Raw genomic sequence first — 22,608 nt, forward strand, 5'->3', positions numbered from 1 at the left:
GAAGAGCACTGATTCTGGTACTCAAAGCACACCATAATTTCAATTTTACAGGATAGCCCTGCTCTAGTATAATTTTAGGCTCTGAGAAGATGATTAATTTTAAATTGTCAAATGAGTTTTCATCCTTTACAATCAAATATTAAAGATAATAAATCTTAAACAGTTCAATTTCCCAAAATTATATCTTGTATTCTGCTCATATTCTGATATCTATCTTCATGAATGATTTAGAAGATACAGTTGAGGCTCCACAAAGCACTGTCATTGCAGTATCATATTTTCCCATTTGTTGTAAGTTCTTAAACGTTTACTTGCAAACATGCTTTCTGCCTGCAGTAGTACTGCTGGATGCTTCACAAACTCTGGACCAAAGTTCTGATGCCTCGCGCAAGGATCATTGCCTTGTGGAAGAGTCAGTAGACAGATATTGAGATGAAAACGCAGGAGATAAATGTGTCTCTTAGTGCTAAAATAGAGAAATTCTGAGACTATTATATAACAGAAAGGAGATTTAGAGAGAGAAGGGGAGGAGATTTTGCTCTCTTTTGTTCCCAGAAAAGAGTAATAATGTTGGAAGGCTAAAAGGTAACAGCCCTCTGAGGTGCTTCCTTCCCCACCTACCCCTATCTTCCAGGACATTCAACTGCTCAGTGATTCTTACTCTAGAAAACTCAGGAAAGGGAAGGGATCAAAGTGAAGGTGACTTGTCAGGCAGCTATTTGAATACTAAGGCCTAAAGAATTGTCATGATTCAACAGTAGTTTAAAAAAAAAAAAGACTCTTTCTAAAAATATTCTAGCATGTCAACCTAGTCTATGAGAATGTCTAACATTGTAGTGCTGCAGAATCAATGTTTTGGTATATGCAAGGAGTTATTTTGTTTGGGGGCAGTAGAGGGACTGTCTTATATTGTTTCAGTTCAAAAGTTAAGTGCAGATACCTCCCCAGGGTGGGTAATATTCTGGCTATCATCAGCCTCAACAGAGATTTGTTGATTAAATTGATTTCCAACTGTAACAGCTGAGATCCAGACCTTTGGGATACAAGAGAGTTAAGAATTGATGAGTGGTTCACTGTGTGTAAGGGATAGTGTTCATATGTGTTTGAGGATGTGGGAAGAAGATTCAAAAGGGATGGCTCAATAGCAGAATGAGAGGACTACTGAATATGAGGGTGACATACGCCAGCCAAATTCTCTGGTTTCATGGTTTCCCACATACCTGTGACTGATCCCAGGAATGTTGAGAATATCAAGAAAGGACTTTACTATACATACAGATCACCTAATGATCTTCTTAAAAAGCAGATTTTGATTCAGTAAGTTGAGGGATTGGGAAGGGGCCTGAGAGTCTGCATTTCTAATAAGATCCTAAAAGTTACTATGGACCACATTTTGAGAAGCAAGTACCTACCCAAACCCTGAAGTTCAGTTCTTTTCTGAGTGAACCAGCTAATGGCTGAGTCAAACTCTGAGGAAGCTCTAGAATTGACCCCGCTGCCCTTGTGGGACACACATGGCCACTGCTGCCCATGGGGGTGGTCCCAAGAGCCCTGCCAGGCCTGTGCAGAGTGAACACACTCAGAAATGGATGAAGTGTTCAGCAGCCCAGCCCTTTACAACATTATGGTGAATGTAATGGTCTGAAAACTAGCTGACATGTTTCTGTTAAATTCTGTATTTGATTTTGGGAAATACATTTTCTTTGTTAGGTTTTAGCCCCTCCTTTTTATACCCGCTTAGTTTTGTTTTCACCAGGACAGAACTTCTACTTCATAGGCCAGTCTGAAACTAGAAACTCTTGACAGCCTCAGCAAAGCTGTGCATCATTTTTGTCATAGAGCAAAGAGCTCATCTCAAAATGCAAATCTTGCAGTAACATCATAATGCACTGTGAAGCTAAGGACCCTGCAGCTTACAAAGATATTTAGTGATGAAACCTGGCAAAATAATACCTTAATATAAAATAGTCAACAAATAAAAATTAAATGCTTCTTTCCTAATTCAGAAACCTAGGATTGAGCATAACCTATCAACAGCTTTTGTTCCAGTTGGCGAATATTTTCTGTTTTTAACCTGCCGGATAGTAAATATGTTGTTTTATGGACCGTGTGGTCTCTATCACAGTTATTCAGCTCTGCTATTGTAGTACAAGAGCAGCCATAGACAATACATAAACAAATGGGCATGGATGTATTTCAATAAAACTTTATTTGCAAATATAGACAGTGAGTGGAATTTCACCTTAGCCATAGTTTGCCAGTCTCTATTCTAATCAATCTACAGACAAAAACACCTTTGCATTATTTTTCCATACCAATGTTCCATCTCATTAAGGCTGCTATTTCTGTAAAGTCCCAAACAAACTTTTTGGCCAGCCCAATAGTTTGGAAAATGAGGCTTATGACATAACAGCAGTCAGATACATATTTAAAATTGATCTTCTTTCATTCAGGGGTAAGAGGGAATATATATATTCATCTACTTACGTTTGCCGGGAACTAGGAATACAGTGAGAAACAAAACAATTACTTCTCTTGAGAGACATAGCAATGAAATAATGAGGCCTTTGCTAGGGTAAACATTAAGTACTATGAGCACATCACAAAGAACCCTAGAGTTCTTCAAGTTTGAGAGGCACGTAGTAGAAAGTTTGGAATGGGCAAGTCTTAGGAAACAGCAAACACAAAGATCAAGAAGTCATGGAGAACATATTATGTTTGGTAAATTGGATTGGATTGAGGGTGTGATTTTAAAGAGATGTAAAAGATAAAGATTCCCTAGTGGTGCAGTCTGTAAAGAATTTGCCTGCAATGCAGGAGACCCAAATTCAATCTCTGGGTCGGGAAAATCCCCTGGAGAAGGGAATGACTACCTACTTCAATATTCTTGCCTGGAGAATTCTATGAACAGAGGAGCCTGGCGGGCTACAGTGCATGCAGTTGCAAAGAGTCAGATATGACTGAGCGACTAACACCGTCAAAAGATAATAGGCAACATCAGGAAATGAAGATGGAAATTTAATGTGGGATTAGATCAGAATCAGATTTGTGTGTCATACTGAGGAGTTCATACTTGCTCCTGATAGCATGAGAGGAAGAGGATAGTCCCCCTACTGACATATTCACATACTCTTCATATAACTACCCCTCAGAATACTTAATAGCAAGTGGTCATTTATGATAGCAAGTCACAGCCAACTGTGAGCACAACCTATAGTCAATAGCAATAACAAATTACCAATGAAAATAAAGCACAGATGCCTTTAGATTACAAGAGCAAATTCCTTCCAATGTGCTATGTGCTATTAAGTGACATAAATTATATATACTTATTACTTAAAGAGTAGAAAAAATGATATCATTTCTAATTAAATGTCCAAATAATTGATTCAGATCATCAGATGTGTAATACTATACTCAATGCCATTATATATAGAAAAATCACAAAATCTGCTAGCCTTAAATAAAAATAACTTTATTTAAATAAAATTAATTTAAATATAATTAAATAACTATATTTAATAATTAAATATTAATTATACTAATCCACATATTCCTAAAGTCAATAGGTCCTTCTGACATTTGTAAATTGTTTTAAACTGCTGGTAGAATTATTTTACAGTACAACAATGAACTTTAAGGAACTGACATGAATGTATAATGATAAGTGAAAAACATATCAGCTTCTCTTTCATCCCTGAAACCCCCCCACACACACGCATGAGAGAGAGAGGAAAAAAAAAGTTGTAGCCAAATAAAAAATTTATGAAAAAAAATAGAAATTTTAGTAAGAGCACAGTAATACCATCAATCTTATGTCCATTGATGTCATGTCCTTTTGGAGGGCTGTATCATTGTATTCTTAGTGATAAAAAATATTTTTGTGGGTCTATGGATTTGTAAGCTGTATGGTTACTTGCCTAATGCCTCAAAACATTGCCGCTATAATTGTTTTACCAGGCCTTAGTTAAATGTGGTGTTCTCCAGGAAGCTTTCCTGACCTCTCAACGTTGGTTGGTGCCCCTCCATGCATTCTCCTGGCATCTCGCACTTCTGTTATCCTAGCACTCAGCACAGTGCCTGGCTACCTACCTATATTCTAGGCTGTATGTTCTTTAAAGACAGTCCTATGTCTTTGCCTTTCACCATTTTACTCCACTGCCTAGCCCTATGATGACTTTTAATCAATAATAATTTGTTAGATGAATAAAGGTTTGGTGGGAACTAAGTTAATATTTTATCTTCCTGCCACAGTATTTTGTTCATTAGCAATGTCTGTTTCATCCTTCCAGGCTCAGTGAACCCTCCAATAGATTCTCCACTCAATCCTACAGAATCTACCCTTGGCACACGACCTTCTCCAGCCAACAGCATATCTCCTGCAGGTAAGAATGTTTTCATACTGTTTTACTTCCCATGAACTATTAATCCTTTAAGTAGATTAATAAGAAAAAATTTCAGAAAATTTGTATGATTCATGCCCCATTCTTATCTATGGAGATTTTAAATAAATATATTAAGTACTATTTTCATGGATTAAAAGAATTAGCACAACTTCCAAAGTCTTTTACTTTAAGACCTGGCAAAACCAGGGTCAATAAATATTCAATGAGAAATTGAAATTCTGCATTTATTATTAAAGGGGTTAATAAATTGACAGTGCTCCTCTACAACTGTGCTCTCAGTGGGGTGTTTAAGAAATTGTTGTAAATAGGGATCCTGTGGGCCATAGGTAGGTAGATAGTTTTAAATTTAAATCTGTTCTGGTTCAAATTAATTTTGACAAAACTGACTGGGGTGAGGACTTGAATTCAGCCTTCCAATGGCATTATTAATAATGGAGTTCAGGCTGGGTCAGTGTTACAATGGCAAAGGGATAGCAGTGACTTTCAGAAGTTGGCATTCATGCAAACAAATCATAAATTTCCATGTCTGTGGCCTTTATGTTTAATAAAGGACCAAGGTGACTTTCTCTAGCACAGAAAAGTATATTCTATATAAAGTAGAAGTATGCTTTTTATTTCTTCTTTAATTAAAACTATCAATTTTAGCTCAAAACAAGAACTGAAAATGCAATGAAACAAAGCAGTCACTACAAATGAACAATTCATTTAGCCTGTAGTCTTTGACAGATAGCCTGCAGTCACTGTCACAGGTTGATAGCACTCAGAGAATGAAGCATGGCAGGGTGAGAAATGCCTGCCTACAAATCACCCAATAGAAGTTTTGCATCCATCTATTTTTACCTAGTTCTTGAGACTTTATAATTTTCTCTCTTTTAGGCTTCTTTTTCTTCCACTTCTAACTCAACATTCAGCAATAAACCATAGTAAATTATGATATTCTTCATTCAACAAACATTAGCATATTCAACAGTAATACCTTAAATCTCTCTAGTACTCTATGTATTAGTTATCTATCGCTGTATAACAAATTACCGAAACAAAAATAAACTAGGTTTAACATATATATTGTCTCATGTGGTTTTACATGAGACAGGAGCAGCTTAGCTGGGGTGTGGCTCAGGTTCTTTCATGAGGGTGGAGTCAGGCTGTTGGGCTCCCGACGTCTGAAGGCTTGACTGAAGCTGAGGGCTCTGCTTCCAAACTTGGACACGTCAGCAGGAGGTCTCAGCCACTCACCACATGGACCTCTCTACAGGGCTGCCTCTCTCTATGGCAGCTGTAATCCCCCAGACCATCTAATTCAAGAAATAGAGTCACCAAGATAAAACCCCTCTGCCTCCTTATGACCCAGTCTACAAAACTGTATACCATTATTACTGCTATATTCTATCTGTTAAAAAGAAGTCACTATGTCCAGCTTATACTCGAGGAAGAGAATTGAGCTCCACATCTTGAAGGAAAAAGTGTCAAAGAATTTGTGTACAAAGTAAAGCAACCACATTTTATCACTTAGAAAATGTTTGCACCTAAAACTCATTGATCTTTTTTATAATGAGAGGATCCCATAGACAGAGGAGCCTGGCAGGTTACAGTCTATGGGGTTGCAAAGAGTCAGACATGACTGAAGTGACTAAGCAGGCACACACTCATAATGAGAGATAGATGGAGCAAGCATTCCCATTCCCATTCCCATTTTCCAGATGGGGACACTGAGATACTGAGAGCATAAGTGACCACATGACTAATAAGTGGCAAAGTTAGTATTCACACAAAATTCTTCTCAATATAAATCTAGTTCTCAATACATTAAATGACATGTTTTTTCCAACTGGTCTAAAAACTTCATGAGGACAAGGATCATATTTGTTTTGCTTCCTGCCACATGCCTAGCACAGAATTGGAATGCAAAAACATTAGCTGAATAAGTGAATGAAAAAGAAAAAATGAGAATAATGCTCCTTCACTATGTAGATATCATGTAATAGACTCTTTGGTATCAAAAGAGATAACAATTTGTTTCTGCCTTCAGAAAGATTGTTGTGTGCTTGGAGAAAGATGACATGCACATATGAAAATAGTAAGTCCAAATAGTAAGGTGGAAAGTGCTGTGTTTTATAGAATTACAATACTGAAGGAGAGGTCGTGTCGTTGTTGTTGTGCTTGGTCACTCAGTTGTGTCCGACTCTTTGAGACCCTTAGGACTATAGCCAGCCAGGCTCCTCTGTCCATGGAATTTTTCAGGCAAGAATACTGGAGTGGGTTGCCTTTATCTTTGAGTATGGAAGGGTGTCTATGAGTTCATGAATTCAGGAAGCGTTACAAAGAGAGATGAAATAAGCTGACCTTAAGTATGTATTTCTGCTTCATTGACTATGCCAAAGTCTTTGACTGTGTGGATCACAATAAACTGTGGAAAATTCTGAAAGAGATGGAAATACCAGACCACCTGACCTGCCTCTTGAGAAATCTATATGCAGGTCAGGAAGCAACAGTTAGAACAGTACATGAAACAACAGACTGGTTCCAAATAGGAAAAGGAGTATGTCAAGGCTGTATATTGTCACCCTGCTTATTTAACCTATGTGCAGAGTACATCACAAGAAATGCTGGGTTGGAAGAAGCACAAGCCGGAATCAAGATTGCTGGGAGAAATATCAATAACCTCAGATATGTAGATGACATCACCCTTATGGCAGAGAGTGAAGAGGAACTAAAAAGCCTCTTGATGAAAATGAAAGTGGAGAGTGAAAAAGTTGGCTTAAAGCTCAACATTCAGAAAACGAAGATCATGGCATCTGGTCCCATCACTTCATGGGAAATACATAGGGAAACAGCGGAAACAGTGTCAGACTTTATTTTTCTGGGCTCCAAAATCACTGCGATGGTTACTGAAGCCATGAAATTAAAAGATGCTTACTCCTTGGAGGGAAAGTTATGACCAACCTAGATAGCATACTGAAAAGCAGAGATATTACTTTGCCAACAAATGTCCGTCTAGTCAAGGCTATGGTTTTTCCAGTGGTCATGTATGGATGTTGCGAGTTGGACTATAAAGAAAGCTGAGCGCCAAAGAATTGATCCTTTTGAACTGTTGTTGGAGAAGACTCTTGAGAGTCCCTTGGACTGCAAGGAGATCCAACCAGTCCATTCTGAATGAAATCAGCACTGGGATTTCTTTGGAAGGAATGATGCTAAAGCTGAAGCTCTAGTACTTTGGCCACCTCATGCGAAGAGTTGACTCATTGGAAAAGACTCTGATGCTGGGAGGGCAGGAGAAGGGCACAACTGAGGATGAGATGGCTGGATGGCATCACTGACTCAATGGACGTGAGTCTGAGTGAACTCTGGGAGTTGGTGATGGACAGGGAGGCCTGGTGTGCTGCGATTCATGGGGTCGCAAAGAGTCGGACACGACTGAGCAACTGAACTAAACTGATGTACCAGATACTCTTCTCCAGTGACTTTTTCTCTTTTTCAAAAGAACAAGAATCATGATATGTCATGGTATATACAGTTTGCCAATTGAAGGCATAAGTGAATTTCTTCTAGCTCAGTTTTCTATGTGACATATACTACTAAACTGTTCCATCAGTTCAAATATTCTTACTTCTGTGAAGAATTTCAAGGAAAAGAAAAGGACATTTCTTATCCTTAAGGGGTCTACAATCTAATATAGCTCTAGTATTGGAGAATTTGAAAGAGCACAGTCAAAGAAACATATTTGTTTAAAGCAGAAAAATGCTACCTCATGTACAATCGTACTAAGGAGATGTAGTTGGGAAATTCCTGGAAAATAAAAAAATCTCCTTAAAAATAAGGTTCCACCACAATGGACCTCGGGACTCTTTCAAATCAGTGGTTCTCACCAGAGTGATTTTGTTCTCTGTGCCCCTGCTCCAGGGACACATGCAGTATCTGGGGACAGTTTTGGCTGCCCCAGTGAGGGAAGGAATGGTGCTCCTGCCATCTCTTATGTAGAGGTCAATGATGCTACAACACAGGACAAAGAATTAATAGGGTCCAAAATGTCAACAGAGCCAAGACTGAGAAACCCTGTTTTACTTCCAGACTCAAGTAGCTCAAGTGTAATAAGAGTAGCTATTTCTCACTTTACAAAATCTAGGCCTCTGTCAAGACAGTAACAAGGTTATGTCTGATATGTTTTCAAACATAAGTGATTTTTATATGTCAAAAAAAACATGAATGCTTATATCTAAATGAAACTAACTTGCTTGGACTAAACATTGAATTATAACTGAAAAATCTAAATTTCATTTTGGCTACCCAGAGGGTGATTATGAAGTCACATGATGACTGGCTGCCTCAGAAGCTGGTAAGGTTCACTTTTGTCCTCTTTTAAGAAAGGAAACGGGATGGAACATGTCATGAAAACCAACTTCAAAAGGCTGTGGTTTCATTACAAATTCTAAGATCTAGTGAACTGTATAATCAGTCATAATTATTAAGCTACAGATCTTGCTGCAGACATCCAATTCATAGTCTTTTTCTCCCTAATGAAATTATATTCTTTAAACAAATGTAGAAAGTAATGAAAACAATGGAACTTCATAGCCAACGGCAAGATTCAGGAAAGCCCAGCTCAATTCAGCCTGAATTAACGTGTTTTCTGAGTCCCAGCTGCTTTCTCAGTACTGTCCTAGGGAAACCCAACAGGCTGAACAGCTGAGTGGTAAAATAGGCACACGCCTGCGTGGAACCATAGAAGACCCCGGACAAATTTAGGATGAGACAGTACTGGCATAAATCCAGGTCTTCCAGACAACAATACTGGAGTGGGTTGCCATTCCCTTCTCTACAGGATCTTTCCAACCCAGAGACTGAACTCAGCTCTCCTACATTGCAGGCAGATTCTTTACCATCTGAGCTGCTAATGGTAAAGAAACTGCTTGCCAGTGTAGGAGACATAAGAGATGTGATTTTGATCCCTGGGTCAAGGAGGAAGGAGGAGAAGGAAATAGCAACCCACTCCAGTCTTCATGCCTGGAGAATTCCATGGATGGAGGAGCCAGGTGGGCTATTGTCCATAGGGTCTCAAAGAGTCAGACATTGCTGAAGCAACTTAGCACACACATACATAGCCTCAGAGAGCAGACCTCAGAAATGCCACCTCTGACACTGAAAATCATCCAAGACCTTCCTTCACTCAACAAGAAAACACTGAGTGCCAACAATGAGCCAGGAATTTTTGAGGTGCTGGGATACAGATGTTCCAGCTGGACTTAGAAAAGGCAGAGGAACCAGAGATCGAATTGCCAACGTCATTGAAAAAGCAAGAGAGTTCCAGAAAAATATCTACTTCTGCTTTATTGACTATGCCAAAGCCTTTGACTGTGTGGATCACAAAACTGAGGAAAATTCTTAAAGAGATGGGAAAAACAGACCACCTTATCTGACTCCTGAGAAATCGGTATGCAGGTCAGGAAGCAACAGTTAGCACTGGACATGGAACAACAGACTGGTTCCAAATGAGGAAAGGAATATGTCAAGGCTGTATATTGTCACCCTGCTTATTTAATTGATATGCAGAGTATGTCATGAGAAATGCTGGACTGGATGAGCACAAGCTGGTATCAAGATTGCCGCTAGAAATATCAATAACCTCAGATATGCAGATGACACGCTTATGGCAGAAAGCAAAGAACCAAAGAGCCTCTTGATGAAAGTGAAAGAGGACAGTGAAAAAGTTGGCTTAAAATTCAGCATTCAGAAAACTAAGGTCATGGCATCCAGTCCCATCACTTCATGGCAAATAGATGGGGAAACAGTGCAAACAGTGGCAGACTTCATTTTGGGGGGGCTCCAAAATCACTGCAGATGGTGATTGTAGCCATGAAATTAAATAATACTTGCTCCTTGGAAAAAGACATCTTTTTTGGGTGTGAATTCTAAAAGGTTTTGTAGGTCTTCATAGAACCGTTCAACTTCAGCTTCTTCAGCGTTACTGGTTGGGGCGTAGGCTTGGGTTACCGTGATATTGAATGGTTTGCCTTGGAAATGAACAGAGATCATTCTGTCGTTTTTAAGATTGCATCCAGGTTATGCATTTTGGACTCTTTTGTTGACCATGATGGCTACTCCATTTCTTCTAAGGGATTCCTGCCCACAGTAGTAAATATAATGGTCATCTGAGTTAAATTCACGCATTCCAGTCCATTTTAGTTCACTGATTCCTAGAATGTCGACATTCACTCTTGCCATCTCCTGTTTGACCACTTCCAATTTGCCTTGATTCATGGACCTAACATTCCAGGTTCCTATGCAATATTGCTCTTTACAGCATTGGACCTTGCTTCTATCACCAGTCACATTCACAAATGGGTATTGTTTTTGCTTTGGCTCCATCCCTTCATTCTTTCTGGAGTTATTTCTCCACTGATCTCCAGTAGCATATTGGACACTTACCAACCTGGGGAGTTTCTCTTTCAGTATCCTATCATTTTGCCTTTTCGTACTGTTCATGGGGTTCTCAAGGCAAGAATACTGAAGTGGTTTGCCATTCCCTTCTCCAGTGGACCACATTCTGTCAGACCTCTCTACCATGACCCATCCATCAGATATGCAGATGACACCACCCTTATGGCAGAAAGCAAAGAACTAAAGAGCCTCTTGATGAAAGTGAAAGAGGACAGTGAAAAAGTTGGCTTAAAACTCAACATTCAGAAACCTAAGATCATGGCATCTGGTCCCATCACTTTATTGCAAATAGATGGGGAAACAGTGTCAGACTTTATTTTGGGGGGCTCCAAAATCACTGCAGATGGTGACTTCTGCCGTGAAATTAAAAGATGCTTACTCCTTGGAAGGAAAGTTATGACCAATCTAGATAGCATATTCAAAAGCAGAGACATTACTTTTTCAACAAAGGTCCATCTAGTCAAAGCTATGGTTTTTCCATTAGTCATGTATGGATGTGAACTGTGGTGTTGGAGGAGGCTCTTGAAAGTCCCTTGGACTGCAAGAAGATACAACCAGTCCATCCTGAAGGAAATCAGTCCTGAATATTCTTTGGAAGGACTGATGCTGAAGCTGAAATTCCAATACTTTGGCTACCTGATGTAAAGAACTGACTCGTTTGAAAAGACCCTGATGCTGGGAAAAATTGAAGGTGGGAGGAGAAGGGGATGACCGAAAATGAGACGGTTGGATGGCATCACCGACTCAATGAACATGAGTTTGAGTAAGCTCTGGGAGTTGGTGATGGACAGAGAAGCCTGGCATGCTGCAGTCCATGGGGTTGCAAAGAGTCAGACATGACTGAAAGACTGAACTGAACTGAACTGGGGTATAATGAATGAGACAGGCAGCCCCCAGCTCCACAGAACTCACAGTCTAGCCAGACCACTTGCTTAGCCTCCCATTTCATTGACCACTAGGTCATAGACCTTTTGCCACTGCCCCCTATTTTTATGTTTGTGCACAACTCTTGATCTGATGGCATTAATTTTTGATATTAAGCCCTCTCTAAAATTTTAGCTAATTCTCACAGTCTGGATCTTTCTACTCTTAGAAGTTTTGCAGGAAATAGTAAATCCAGTCTGTTTCTAACCATTGGCCAGCTCTGCATGTGAGCACACCTGATCCTTGGTGAGCAGAGAGTCAGACATGAAGGGTACAGACTGAAGGAAGCATTACCCAGGGGATGCAATGAAACTGCTAATTTATGAGAAGGCATGTCAGAAATGGATGGGGTCAAACAGGAATCAGATAAGATTAGTCTAAAACAAATACAGCGGAAGCAGATCAGATCAGCTGTGGTCTGGATATTGGATTCTAAAGTTAAGAGAGGAGGGTCCCGGAGAGATACTGCAAGGCAGTGAGAAGCCTCTGTGATTTGTTTGTAATAGCAACTTCTGACACCTTCTGTGGCCATGACGTACCTGGCTTCAACGATCAGGACACCTCTGTTGCTGTCTGAGAGTTTTATCATATGTATCCAAGCACCAAAAATTAAGAAAAAGAAATGAGTTCTGGGAGCAGGAAGAGTAGAATCACGAAAGTTGCCCAGGGGATCTGGAAAGAAATACAGACGCATGTGGAAGAAAGATGAGAGAGGTCTTCAGACAATAGTCTTGAGCAAAGACATAAAATGAATACAGGACATGGGAAGACAAGCAGGATGAGTGCTGACAACTCTTGTTGGGGAGGGGGCTGCAAGTTGCTCAGGTGAGGTGGAACCAGGTGGGAATAAACTTAGGTTGCTTAGGTGCTAAGTCGAGTCCAACTCTTTTGCGATCCCATGGATCTAGCTCACCATCCTCCTCTGTCCATGGAATTCTCCAGGCAAGAATACTGGAGTGGGTTTCCACTTTCCTCCTCCAGGGCAGCTTAGGTTAATGGGATATGTATCTGGGCTGTGATCTGATCATCAACAAACAGCCACTATGGCTTTTTGAGTATATGAAAAATGTAAGTAAAACAGAAGACCAAATGATGTAGATTGAAAGTGATAATGGTCTAAGCTAGAATGGATGCATGGAGAGTAATGTGTGTGACAGATGTCTCAGCAGGGTTGTCTGCCTAAATGTGGGAGAATAAATTAAACATTTTTAGTAAAACTATTGTACAAAGGTCTTCCAGGCTTTTTTCTACTAATTTTTCCCCAATTTTTACCAACCCCTATGATTGTATTGCACTACTAAGCAACAATTTTAATAATGTTTGTTAATATTTGACTGCCTCTGATGTGCCTGGCACTATTATAAACTAGTTATTGTATTATTTCATTTGTTGTTGTTGTTGTATAGTCCCTGAATCATATCCAACTTTTTTGTGATGCCATGAACCGTAGCCTGCCAGGCTCCACTGTCGATGGGATTTCCCAGGCAAGGATGCTGGAGTGGGTTGCCATGTCCTCCTCCAGGGATCAAACCCAGGTCTCCTTCATTGCAGACAGATTCTTTACTGTCTGACCGACTCCTCCCCAAAAAGCAATGGTATAGGTACTATCGTTATCCCCATTTTACAGATGAAGATACCAAAGCACAAAGAGGTTAATTAACTTACCCAAAATTGTGCAGAATGTGAAAGAGCCAAGATGGAACCTAGACAGTTAGCTTGAAAGCCTGAGTCTTACTGCCTCTGAGAGTACTTGATGGGTGCTCAATAAATGTCACTGGACATTGAATAATTCCCTTCTAGTATGATGTTGGTATTGTTGCTATGAAAGGTCAATATGACAGCTATGCCTATATTAATCTTTCCCTTCTCTAGACCAGTGCTTTCTGAGAAATGCAGCCTCCAGAAGTGGGGCTAATATTTCCTCAGTTGGAAATAAATCGGAGAGAAACCTCCTCCATTCATTTTCCATTTTCCTCTCGACATCATTATACTATAATTCTTATTGCCCAGAGATATGTACTGAATCCAAATAATACTTCAATGCTTTCCATTGAATTTTAGGAAATTCTGGACATTCCCTCTTTGTCACCATCATTCACCTGGGACACGCATTACAGTTCATTAAATAATTTCTTAATTCTTTCCATAGCTATTGCACATAAGTCAATGGTAGCCTCCTTGATGACTGATTTACCTTGGGTATTTGTTTATTCAGTTTCCCCCCTTGGAGTGAGTTACCTCTGGGGAAAAGCTGTTGGAAATTCTTCAGTTCATTTACTAATTATTGAGTGTCTGTGAATGCACCACGTGATGTGTGATGAGCTCTGTCCTGCCTACTGGCATCTTCCTCTATAGGGGGAAAATTCTTTCTGGACCAGTAATCCAGCAATACACACTGCCTTCAGTCCTTCAGTGAGCACATGTTCCCCCTAACTATCTGCCTTCCATGGAAAAGAGTTGTATGTAAAAATTAAGATTTCACACCACACATCTCTTTTTGTTGACCTGAGGCTCAATATCCACCTTATCCTGATATCAGGGGTTGATGAGGCTGACTCAGATGTATTTAGATGTATTTGCTGACCTATATTCTTTTAAGTTCAATTGTCCAGCTAATGCCATTGTGGGTTTAAAAGCTATATTTTTATGCTGCAGGTGAATTGATGGAATATAAAATTACACATTTGTCAAGGAGACTGGGTAACTATGTCAATAAATGCTATGTCAATAGAGTGGAAGGTCAAGTGAAAATATTACTATTTGAGAAAATAAGTCAGATTTTTAGGTTTAAGTCTACATAAAATTAGGCAAAGTCATGGACAGTTGAGCTTAATGAACCATATCACTATGACAGTAGCAGCCTAAACTTACAAATAAATTTTACCTTTGTTTTTAGTTGAATAAATAAGGTAAACTGAGTAGCTTAGCAAAAAGAGTAATTTTCTTTTTTCGTATCATTCCCTGTTCGAATGAGCACTGTAGAGTTTCTGCCTAGCTTCTCAAAGAAATTTTAGGTAAATTTTTCCTTGGATTTTTTGGTGATTTTTGTATAATAATTATCTGGTCCCTTTCAGTCACAAGAACAGATTTGTATCCATAATTTAAAAATTCAGTCTCCTGCTTCCTGCCCCCAGCACCGCCTGCCCTCCTCCCCACAACCAGCTAGTTTCTACTTGGGGACTTTTTTGTTCCTCTCAGGATTTTTCTTGGGTGAGATTTTGCTTTGTCGCATCCTGTTTTGTTTGGGAAAACATGTACCTCAGCTTCTGTCTGGGGGAAGTGCTCGTCTCCCCCCAGTATGGCTGTATCTCCCTTCACTATGCCCGTTTAGCACTGTCACCCAAGCACGGGCTCCCAGCACAGCCTCTTTAGCCTGGCACCAGTCTTCTTTGTCCCACACAGCAACACACGCAGCTCAAGAACTCTGAGTGGTCTCTTGAACCCACACTTCACTTGGCTAAGGTAAGGAAGCATATTCTTCTTCCCTTCCTCCATGAAAAGGGACTTGATTCACAGCTCCCTGACAACTCTCTCCAAAGAAATGCTCACCAGGACTGCTCCAATATGCCTACATGGCCTTGGGGTGCATGATGGAGCTGACAGAGCCCATTCTGCTCTAACTTCACGTATCCTTCACAGCTGCTCTAGAGCTCTACTTTAGAAGTGAAGGTGACTTGCCATATAATATCATTCTTAGCCTTTGGGATCTCTCCTCAAACAGGGGTACAAAGGGTTCCATTTGAAAATTCTGCTCTGCATTATACATTAAAATTAAAAGAAATTCAGTGACACCAGCAACAACAACAACAAAAAAAAATCAAGAAAACAGTCCTATTCACAATAGCATCAAAATAGAGTAAAATACTTAGGAATAAATTTGAGTAAGAAAGTAAAATATCTGTATACTGATAATTATAAAACACTGATGAAATATGCAAGCACATGAAAAGACATCTAATGTTCATGGATTGGAATAGTTAATATTGTTAAATTGTCCACACTACTCAAAACGATATACAGATTCAAAAATTTATTCAGTCTCTATCAAAATTCCAACAGTATTTTTCAAAGAAATAGAAAAAACAACCCTAAAATTCATATTCACAAAAGACACCAAATAGCCAAAGCAATCTTGAGAAAGAAGAACAGAGTTGGAAACACAGAGCTGTTTCATTGCTGAGAATACAGAGTTCTCGAGTGATTGAGAAATCACACCCTGATTTCTCAATATACTACAAAGATGCAGTAATCAAAGCCGTGTGGTATATGCATAAACAGACATGTAGGCCAGTGGAACAGAATAGAGAGCCTAGAAATATACCCAAACTAATTTTCAACAGAAGTACCAAGAGTACACACTGAAAAAGGATAGTTTCATCAATAAATGGTGCCTAGGAAACTGGATATTCACCTGCAAAAGAATTAAATTGGACCCTTTTCTTATACCATATACCAAAATCATCTCAAAATAGATTAAAATTTAAATATAAGACCTGAAACTATAAAAATCCTAGAAGAAAACTTAGGGGAGAAGCTCCTTGACATCAGTTGGCCTCATCTATGACTTCTTTGATATGACACCAAAAGTTCAGGCAACAAAAACAAAAATAAACAAGTGTCCTACATCAAACTTAGAGAAAAATAACAAATTAAAAACCTCTTGCACAGCAAAGGAAACAAAAACATGCAAAAGCAATCTATGGGTTGGGAGAAAATATTTGTAAATCATATATCTGATAAGGGGTTAATATCCAAAATATATTAAGAACTTCTTCAATTCAATAGCAAAACAAGAAACAACCTGGTAAAAAATAAACAAAAGACCCGAATGGACATTTTTCAAAAGGAGATATACAAATGGCCAAAAAGTATATGAAAAGCTGCTCAACATTGCAAATCATTAGAGAAATTAAAATCAAAACCTCAATGAAATATCACCTCTTACCTGTTATCCAAAAAATTAAAGGTATCTTTGTGTTGGCAAGGATATAGAGAAAAGAGAACCCTGTACACTGTTAATGGGAGTGTAAGACACAGACTTCCCTGGTGGCTCAGATGGTAAAGCATCTGTCTATAATGCAGAAGACCTGGGTTCAATCCCTGGGTTGGGAAGATCCCCTGGAGAAGGAAATGGCAATCCACTCCAGTACTATAGCCTGGAAAATCCCATGGACAGAGGAGCCTGATAGGCTACAGTCTATAGGGTCACAAAGAGTCAGACACGACTGAGAGACTTCACTTTCACTTTTCAAGACACAGACAGTGGTCATGTATGGATGAGAGTTGGACTGTGAAGAAAGCTGAGCACTGAAGAATTGATGCTTTTGAACTGTGGTGTTGGAGAAGACTCTTGAGAGTCCCTTGGACTGCAAGGAGATCCAACCAGTCCATTCTAAAAGAAAGCAGTCCTGGGTGTTCATTGGAAGGACTGATGTTGAAGCTGAAACTCCAATACTTTGGCCACCTCATGCGAAGAGTTGACTCGTTGGAAAAGACCCTGATGCTGGGAGGGATTAGGGGCAGGAGAAAAAGGGAACGACAGAGAATGAGATGGTTGGATGGCATCACCGACTCGATGGATATGAGTTTGGGTATACTCTGGGAGTTGATGATGGACAGGGAGGCCTGGCGTGCTGCAGTTCATGGGGTCGCAAAGAGTCGGACACAACTGAGTGACTGAACTGAACTCAACTGAACACACAGACTTTAACTGAAAATAGTATAAAAAACATGGGAAATGGTTTCTGAAGTTCCTCAGACATTTAAAAGTAGAACTACTATTTGATCCAGGAATCTCTCTTTTTAGTATATACAGAGAGGAAATGAAATAAGCCACCTTTACGAGATATTTGTGCCCCCATATTCACTGCATTATTCACAATAGCCAAGATATGAAAACAGTCTAGGTTCCCATTGATTAATATATATATGTGTGTGTGTGTGTGTGTGTGTGTGTGTGTATGTATGTGTATATATATATATAGTTTGACCTCAAAAAAAGGAGATCCTGATGTGCAACATGGGTGAACATGGTGTGCATTATGCTAAGTGACATAAGCCATACACAAAAAGCAAAAAGACTGCATGATCTCACTTACATGTGAAATCTAAAAAGAGTCAAGATGCATGGAAGCAGGGTAGAATGGCAGTTACCAGGGATGAGGAGATAGGGAAAATGGGGCATTACTGGTCAAAGTGTACAAACTTGGAGTTAAGAAGGCTTAATAAGTCTGGAGATCTTATGTATAGCATGATGAGTATAGCTAATTATACTGTAATGAATGTTGGAAATTTACTGAGAGTAGATTTCACGCATTCTCATCACATATACACAAAAGTAACTGTGAAAAGAGATGACATATTAATGTGTTGAGTGTAGAAGTCATGTCACTATGTATAAATATATATCAAATCATCCTGTGTACACATTAAGTACATACAATTTTATTTAAAAATTAAAGAATGAGTAAGTATAATAAATTCCATGAAAATGAAGCAAGCATGATGAGGTTATGATTTACTACTGAGATGGTCCACAGAAAGCTGTAGTTTTTGGCCACAGTGTGATGGATTGACAAGTAATAAACAGAATTCTGAAAAGCATAGCCATGACGAGGATGCTTGAAGAAAATGGAGACAGAGAGATAAAGAAGAAAAGGAAGAGTGTTAGCATAGGTAGTGCCTTTCTCAGTTCAGTTCAGTCACTCAGTCGTGTCAGACTCTTTGTGAATCGCAGCACGCCAGGCCTCCCGGTCCATCACCAACACCCGGAGTTCACTCAGACTCACGTCCATCGAGTCAGTGATGCCATCCAACCATCTCATCCTGTCGTCCCCTTCTCCTCCCGCCCCCAACCCCTCCCAGCATCAGAGTCTTTTCCAGTGAGTCAACTCTTGGCGTGAGGTGGCCAAAGTAATGGAGTTTCAGCTTCAGCATCATTCCTTCCAAAGAAATCCCAGGGCTGATCTCCTTCAGAATGGACTGGTTGGATCTCCTTGCAGTGCAAGGGACTCTCAAGAGTCTTCTCCAACACCACAGTTCAAAACCATCAATTCTTCAGTGCTCAGCCTTCTTCACAGTCCAACTCTCACATCCACACATGACCACAGGAAAAACCATAGCCTTGCCTTTCTCAGTGGGTTACTAGAAGCAACAGAGGAGACTTGCATAGAAAACAATTAAAATACCTGGTTCATAGCATCAAAATGTTACATTTTATTGTTAGGTCCCTTAAATCTCTTTGAGGGCTTCCCAGGTGGCTCAGTGATAAAGAATCCACCTGCCAAGCAGGAGATGCGGTTTAGATCCCTGGGTCTGGAAGATCCCCTGGAGAAGGAAATGGCAACCCACTCCAGTCTTCTTGCCTGGAAAAATCCCATGGACAGTGTAGCCTGGAGGGCTATACAGTCCGCGGGGTCGCAAAAAATTCGGACAGAACTTAGCAACTAAACAACAACAACAATAAATCCTTTTGGGAACATGATAGGAACCCAAGGTAGGAAATAGAGTGGTTGATTAGTTAATCAGTCTGTCTTTGTCTAAAGTGTGTGTGTGTGTGTTTTAATTTAAAAAAAAAAATCTAGAATTAGGTGTGAGATAGATTTGGATGTCAATGAAGATCACCAAGATCATGTTCTCTTGAGTGAAGGAGCGAAGTGGGCAGTGAGAAAAGGCAGATATCTGTAAAGCTGGCCTGAAAGGTCACATGTTTACTATATTCTCACTACTCTGCTTTCCCCCTCACTCACGGTGCTTCACCAAGTTCGGCCTCCTTGCTGTCCCCCCAACATGCCCTGGTCACTCCCACATCAGGGTCTTTTCACCTGTTTCCTCTGCCTAGAAATTCTTCCCCTGAAAATCTACATGGCTTACACATCATCTTCTCCCAATCTTTGTTCAAACGTCACCTTCTCAATGTGGCTTTCCACGACCAACTCATTTCAAACTGCAGTACCCTCTCTCTTACTTCCTGTCCTCTTTCCCTGTTTTATTTTTCTCCTGAGTGTCTTTTCACATCTTATATAATTTACTTGTCTGGCTTTTCCCCACAAGAAAGTGAATCCCATGACTGGATTTGGGGGTCTGATTTGTCTCTGATAAATCTCCATCACCTAGAACAATGGTAATGCATGGCCATCAGTGAGTATTGGTGACTCAATGAAGCCTGGGGGGAAGGGGGAGTTAAGGGTATTTTCTAAAGTGTGAAGGAGAACGTGATTAACAAAGGAAGGGAAGAAGAAGAAGGCTCTCTAAAGGAAAAGGACCTGTTCAGGACCTGAAAACGGAGTAGTCTTATGACAGGAAACTAAGAAGTGATGATGAGAGACAGGAGAGAAGCCGAGGCTACAGAGGTTTCCGTTCTGGGTGGTTGTGCATTAGGGACCATGACCAAACACGTCCATGACTAAGCCCTGGTTCTGACAACGTGAGCTGCAACAAGGATCTCTGCACTACAAAGCCACCAAAAAGGAATGAGTGTGATCTTTGGTGTCAGACAGGCTTGGATTCAATTCTTATCTCTGCCACCTACTAGCTCTGTAACCCAGGGAAAGTTACTTCACTTCTCTAATACTGTTTCCTTATATTAAAAAACAAAGTCATGTTATCACATAGTTACTAAGAGTATGAAATGTGAAAATGCATAAAGAGCAAGTCTAAAGCTAAGGCTTACACATTCCAGGCCAAGAAGGATACTGTGATCATAAGAGTCCAGTAAGCAAAATTAATCTTAAATCAACACCTTTACTTGTATTTTTCAATTCCTTGAAGAAGAAAGCGATGACCAAATCAATATTCCTTTTCGCTGTGATCATTGCCATTTTATCCTTTATCCTCCACTTACCTCACATCACAACTGCTCACCTGTCTTTTATATGGCACATAGTCAACCATGTTAAATAATTAATTTAAATTGCTTGGAAAATATTTCAGACTTTTCCCAAATTAATTCACCATAAGGCCTCTAGCATTTCCCTGCCCTTCCCTCTCTGGCAGTGAGAGGGACAATCACTGGGAAGATGGCTAGAGTCCAGGTTAAGAGGCTGGGTTTTGCTTTCTAATGTCACAAACAGCCAACCAAATTGGCTCTTACAGAACATGTTCTGTCTCCTCCATTCAACTCAGAACTGACTAGAGATGACTTCTGACTTAATTAAATTTCTAGTGCTAACATAAAGGGTAATTTTTAACCTCAGTGAAAAAACATTTTAAGTTTTAATAGAAATGGGCTTCAAAAAGTTTCAAATCTCATCTAACCTCATAGCAGTTCATGAATTAATATAGCAAGACTTATTTCTATAAAGCAATGTTTTCTTCTAAACCCCTTCTTCTTTCCTAGAAACCAAGGATCATGGTTATGTATCTCTGGACATGTACAAGTTTAAATAGCAGTAAACATTCAAACTGAAGAAAAAATAAACAACCAGCAAACAATATCTAGCTATCTAAACAAAGCAAATAACTGTCTATCATGGGGTAATACTTGCTGTATTACTTACCTACAAAGTATGTCATAGTATAAGGCCAGCTATTGAATGTTGAAGAGGATTTGCCATGTTGTAAGTGCAAGCATAACCTTGAAACAGAAAAGACAAAAAGCAAGTATGACTTATTCACATGCCAGACTATATAATACGAATCTTTTATTAAGATTTGACTGAAAGAAGTATGAAGACAAGTCTTTTAAAATGCTGTACTTGATGTCAAGAGATTGTCAGATACACATGTCCCCTTAAAGTTACAGAATCTCCAGGTCAGGCTTTAGGAAGCGATTGCTTTCAGAAACAGAGTTAAAATAAAACAACTGAAAAACAAGCAATGCTGCCCACCACCGATGTGCCAGTTTGATCACTGTCCTACTGATGCTGAGGCCACGAGTGTGCATGGTAACAACACTCAGTTCAGTTCGACACACAGAACAAACACTGAGGGCTTGTAAAGGCCCAGCCCTGGAACAGAAAGGCACCACCCACTGCGATTACTAAGCCGCTGCGCGTGAGACCATCACAGGGTCTTTGCACTCGCTGTGGCCTTGGCCTGAAAGCTCCCACAGCTCTTCCCCTGCATCCATTCTCCCTCTACATTCCTGGGGCAGCCTTCCTGAGACTAGTCCTTCCCTCCTTCAGTGTTCTCATATTTGGATCGATTTATGTGAGTCTCTGGTTAATAGCCATATCCTCTGTAAAGCTAAACTCCAGAGAAACTGATCATTGTGCCCCCAATGCTGAGCAAAATGCCTGGAAAACAGAGGCTCCAAATTCTGGGTGAGTAAATGAAAGAACATGGACAGGGAATAGAAAGAGATACCAGTGCTGAGATTGTTGAAGCTGAGTCATGTAATGCCAAGGGGCCTTAACCTTGAACCGTTGTGTAAAGCCATCTCTGGATGGCTTCAGCTCTGACTTCTGCACGATAGACAAAGTCCCAGAGTAAAGGGATCACTCTTTCCATAACCTATGCAATTTGATACAGATCCTTAGCCCAAGATCAGAACAAAATTCAGCTGGAGATAAGTAAGACTGAAATGATCTTGGGCCCCTTCAAGAAAGTGATAGATGCCATTGATCCTTTTGTTCCCAGAAGCGTATTGGCATGTATTCGGCCTTCAACAAACTCTACAGGCCTGCTCATGAGAGGACGCATAGAGCTGTTGTCTAAACCAGGCAAGAGACATAGGGGAGCGAGGATCAAGGCAGCATGCATGCCTTGGCAGTGTTCCTCTTTCCAGTGGTCCACGAACACTTGTTAGATGGAATCGAATAAATTCTTTCCCCTGCAGTAAATCTGCAGTAAGCAAGGATTTATGTCACATTATTTTTTGACCTCCAGAAAAGAACATTTAATC

General features: G+C 39.9%; 1 protein-coding gene across 1 annotated transcript in view; it reads left to right on the forward strand.

Moving 5' to 3' along the window:
- Positions 1–22,608, forward strand: part of CD96 (CD96 molecule) — a 102,291-nt gene that overhangs the window by 49,206 nt on the left and 30,477 nt on the right. The window contains exon 8 of the mRNA XM_069552942.1: positions 4,293–4,385. Within this exon, the coding sequence (XP_069409043.1) occupies positions 4,293–4,385 (93 nt within the window). The remainder of the gene's footprint in view (positions 1–4,292; positions 4,386–22,608) is intronic.

The sequence above is a fragment of the Ovis canadensis genome, chromosome 1 (genome assembly GCF_042477335.2).
Source record: "Ovis canadensis isolate MfBH-ARS-UI-01 breed Bighorn chromosome 1, ARS-UI_OviCan_v2, whole genome shotgun sequence".
Lineage (NCBI taxonomy): Eukaryota > Metazoa > Chordata > Mammalia > Artiodactyla > Bovidae > Ovis > Ovis canadensis.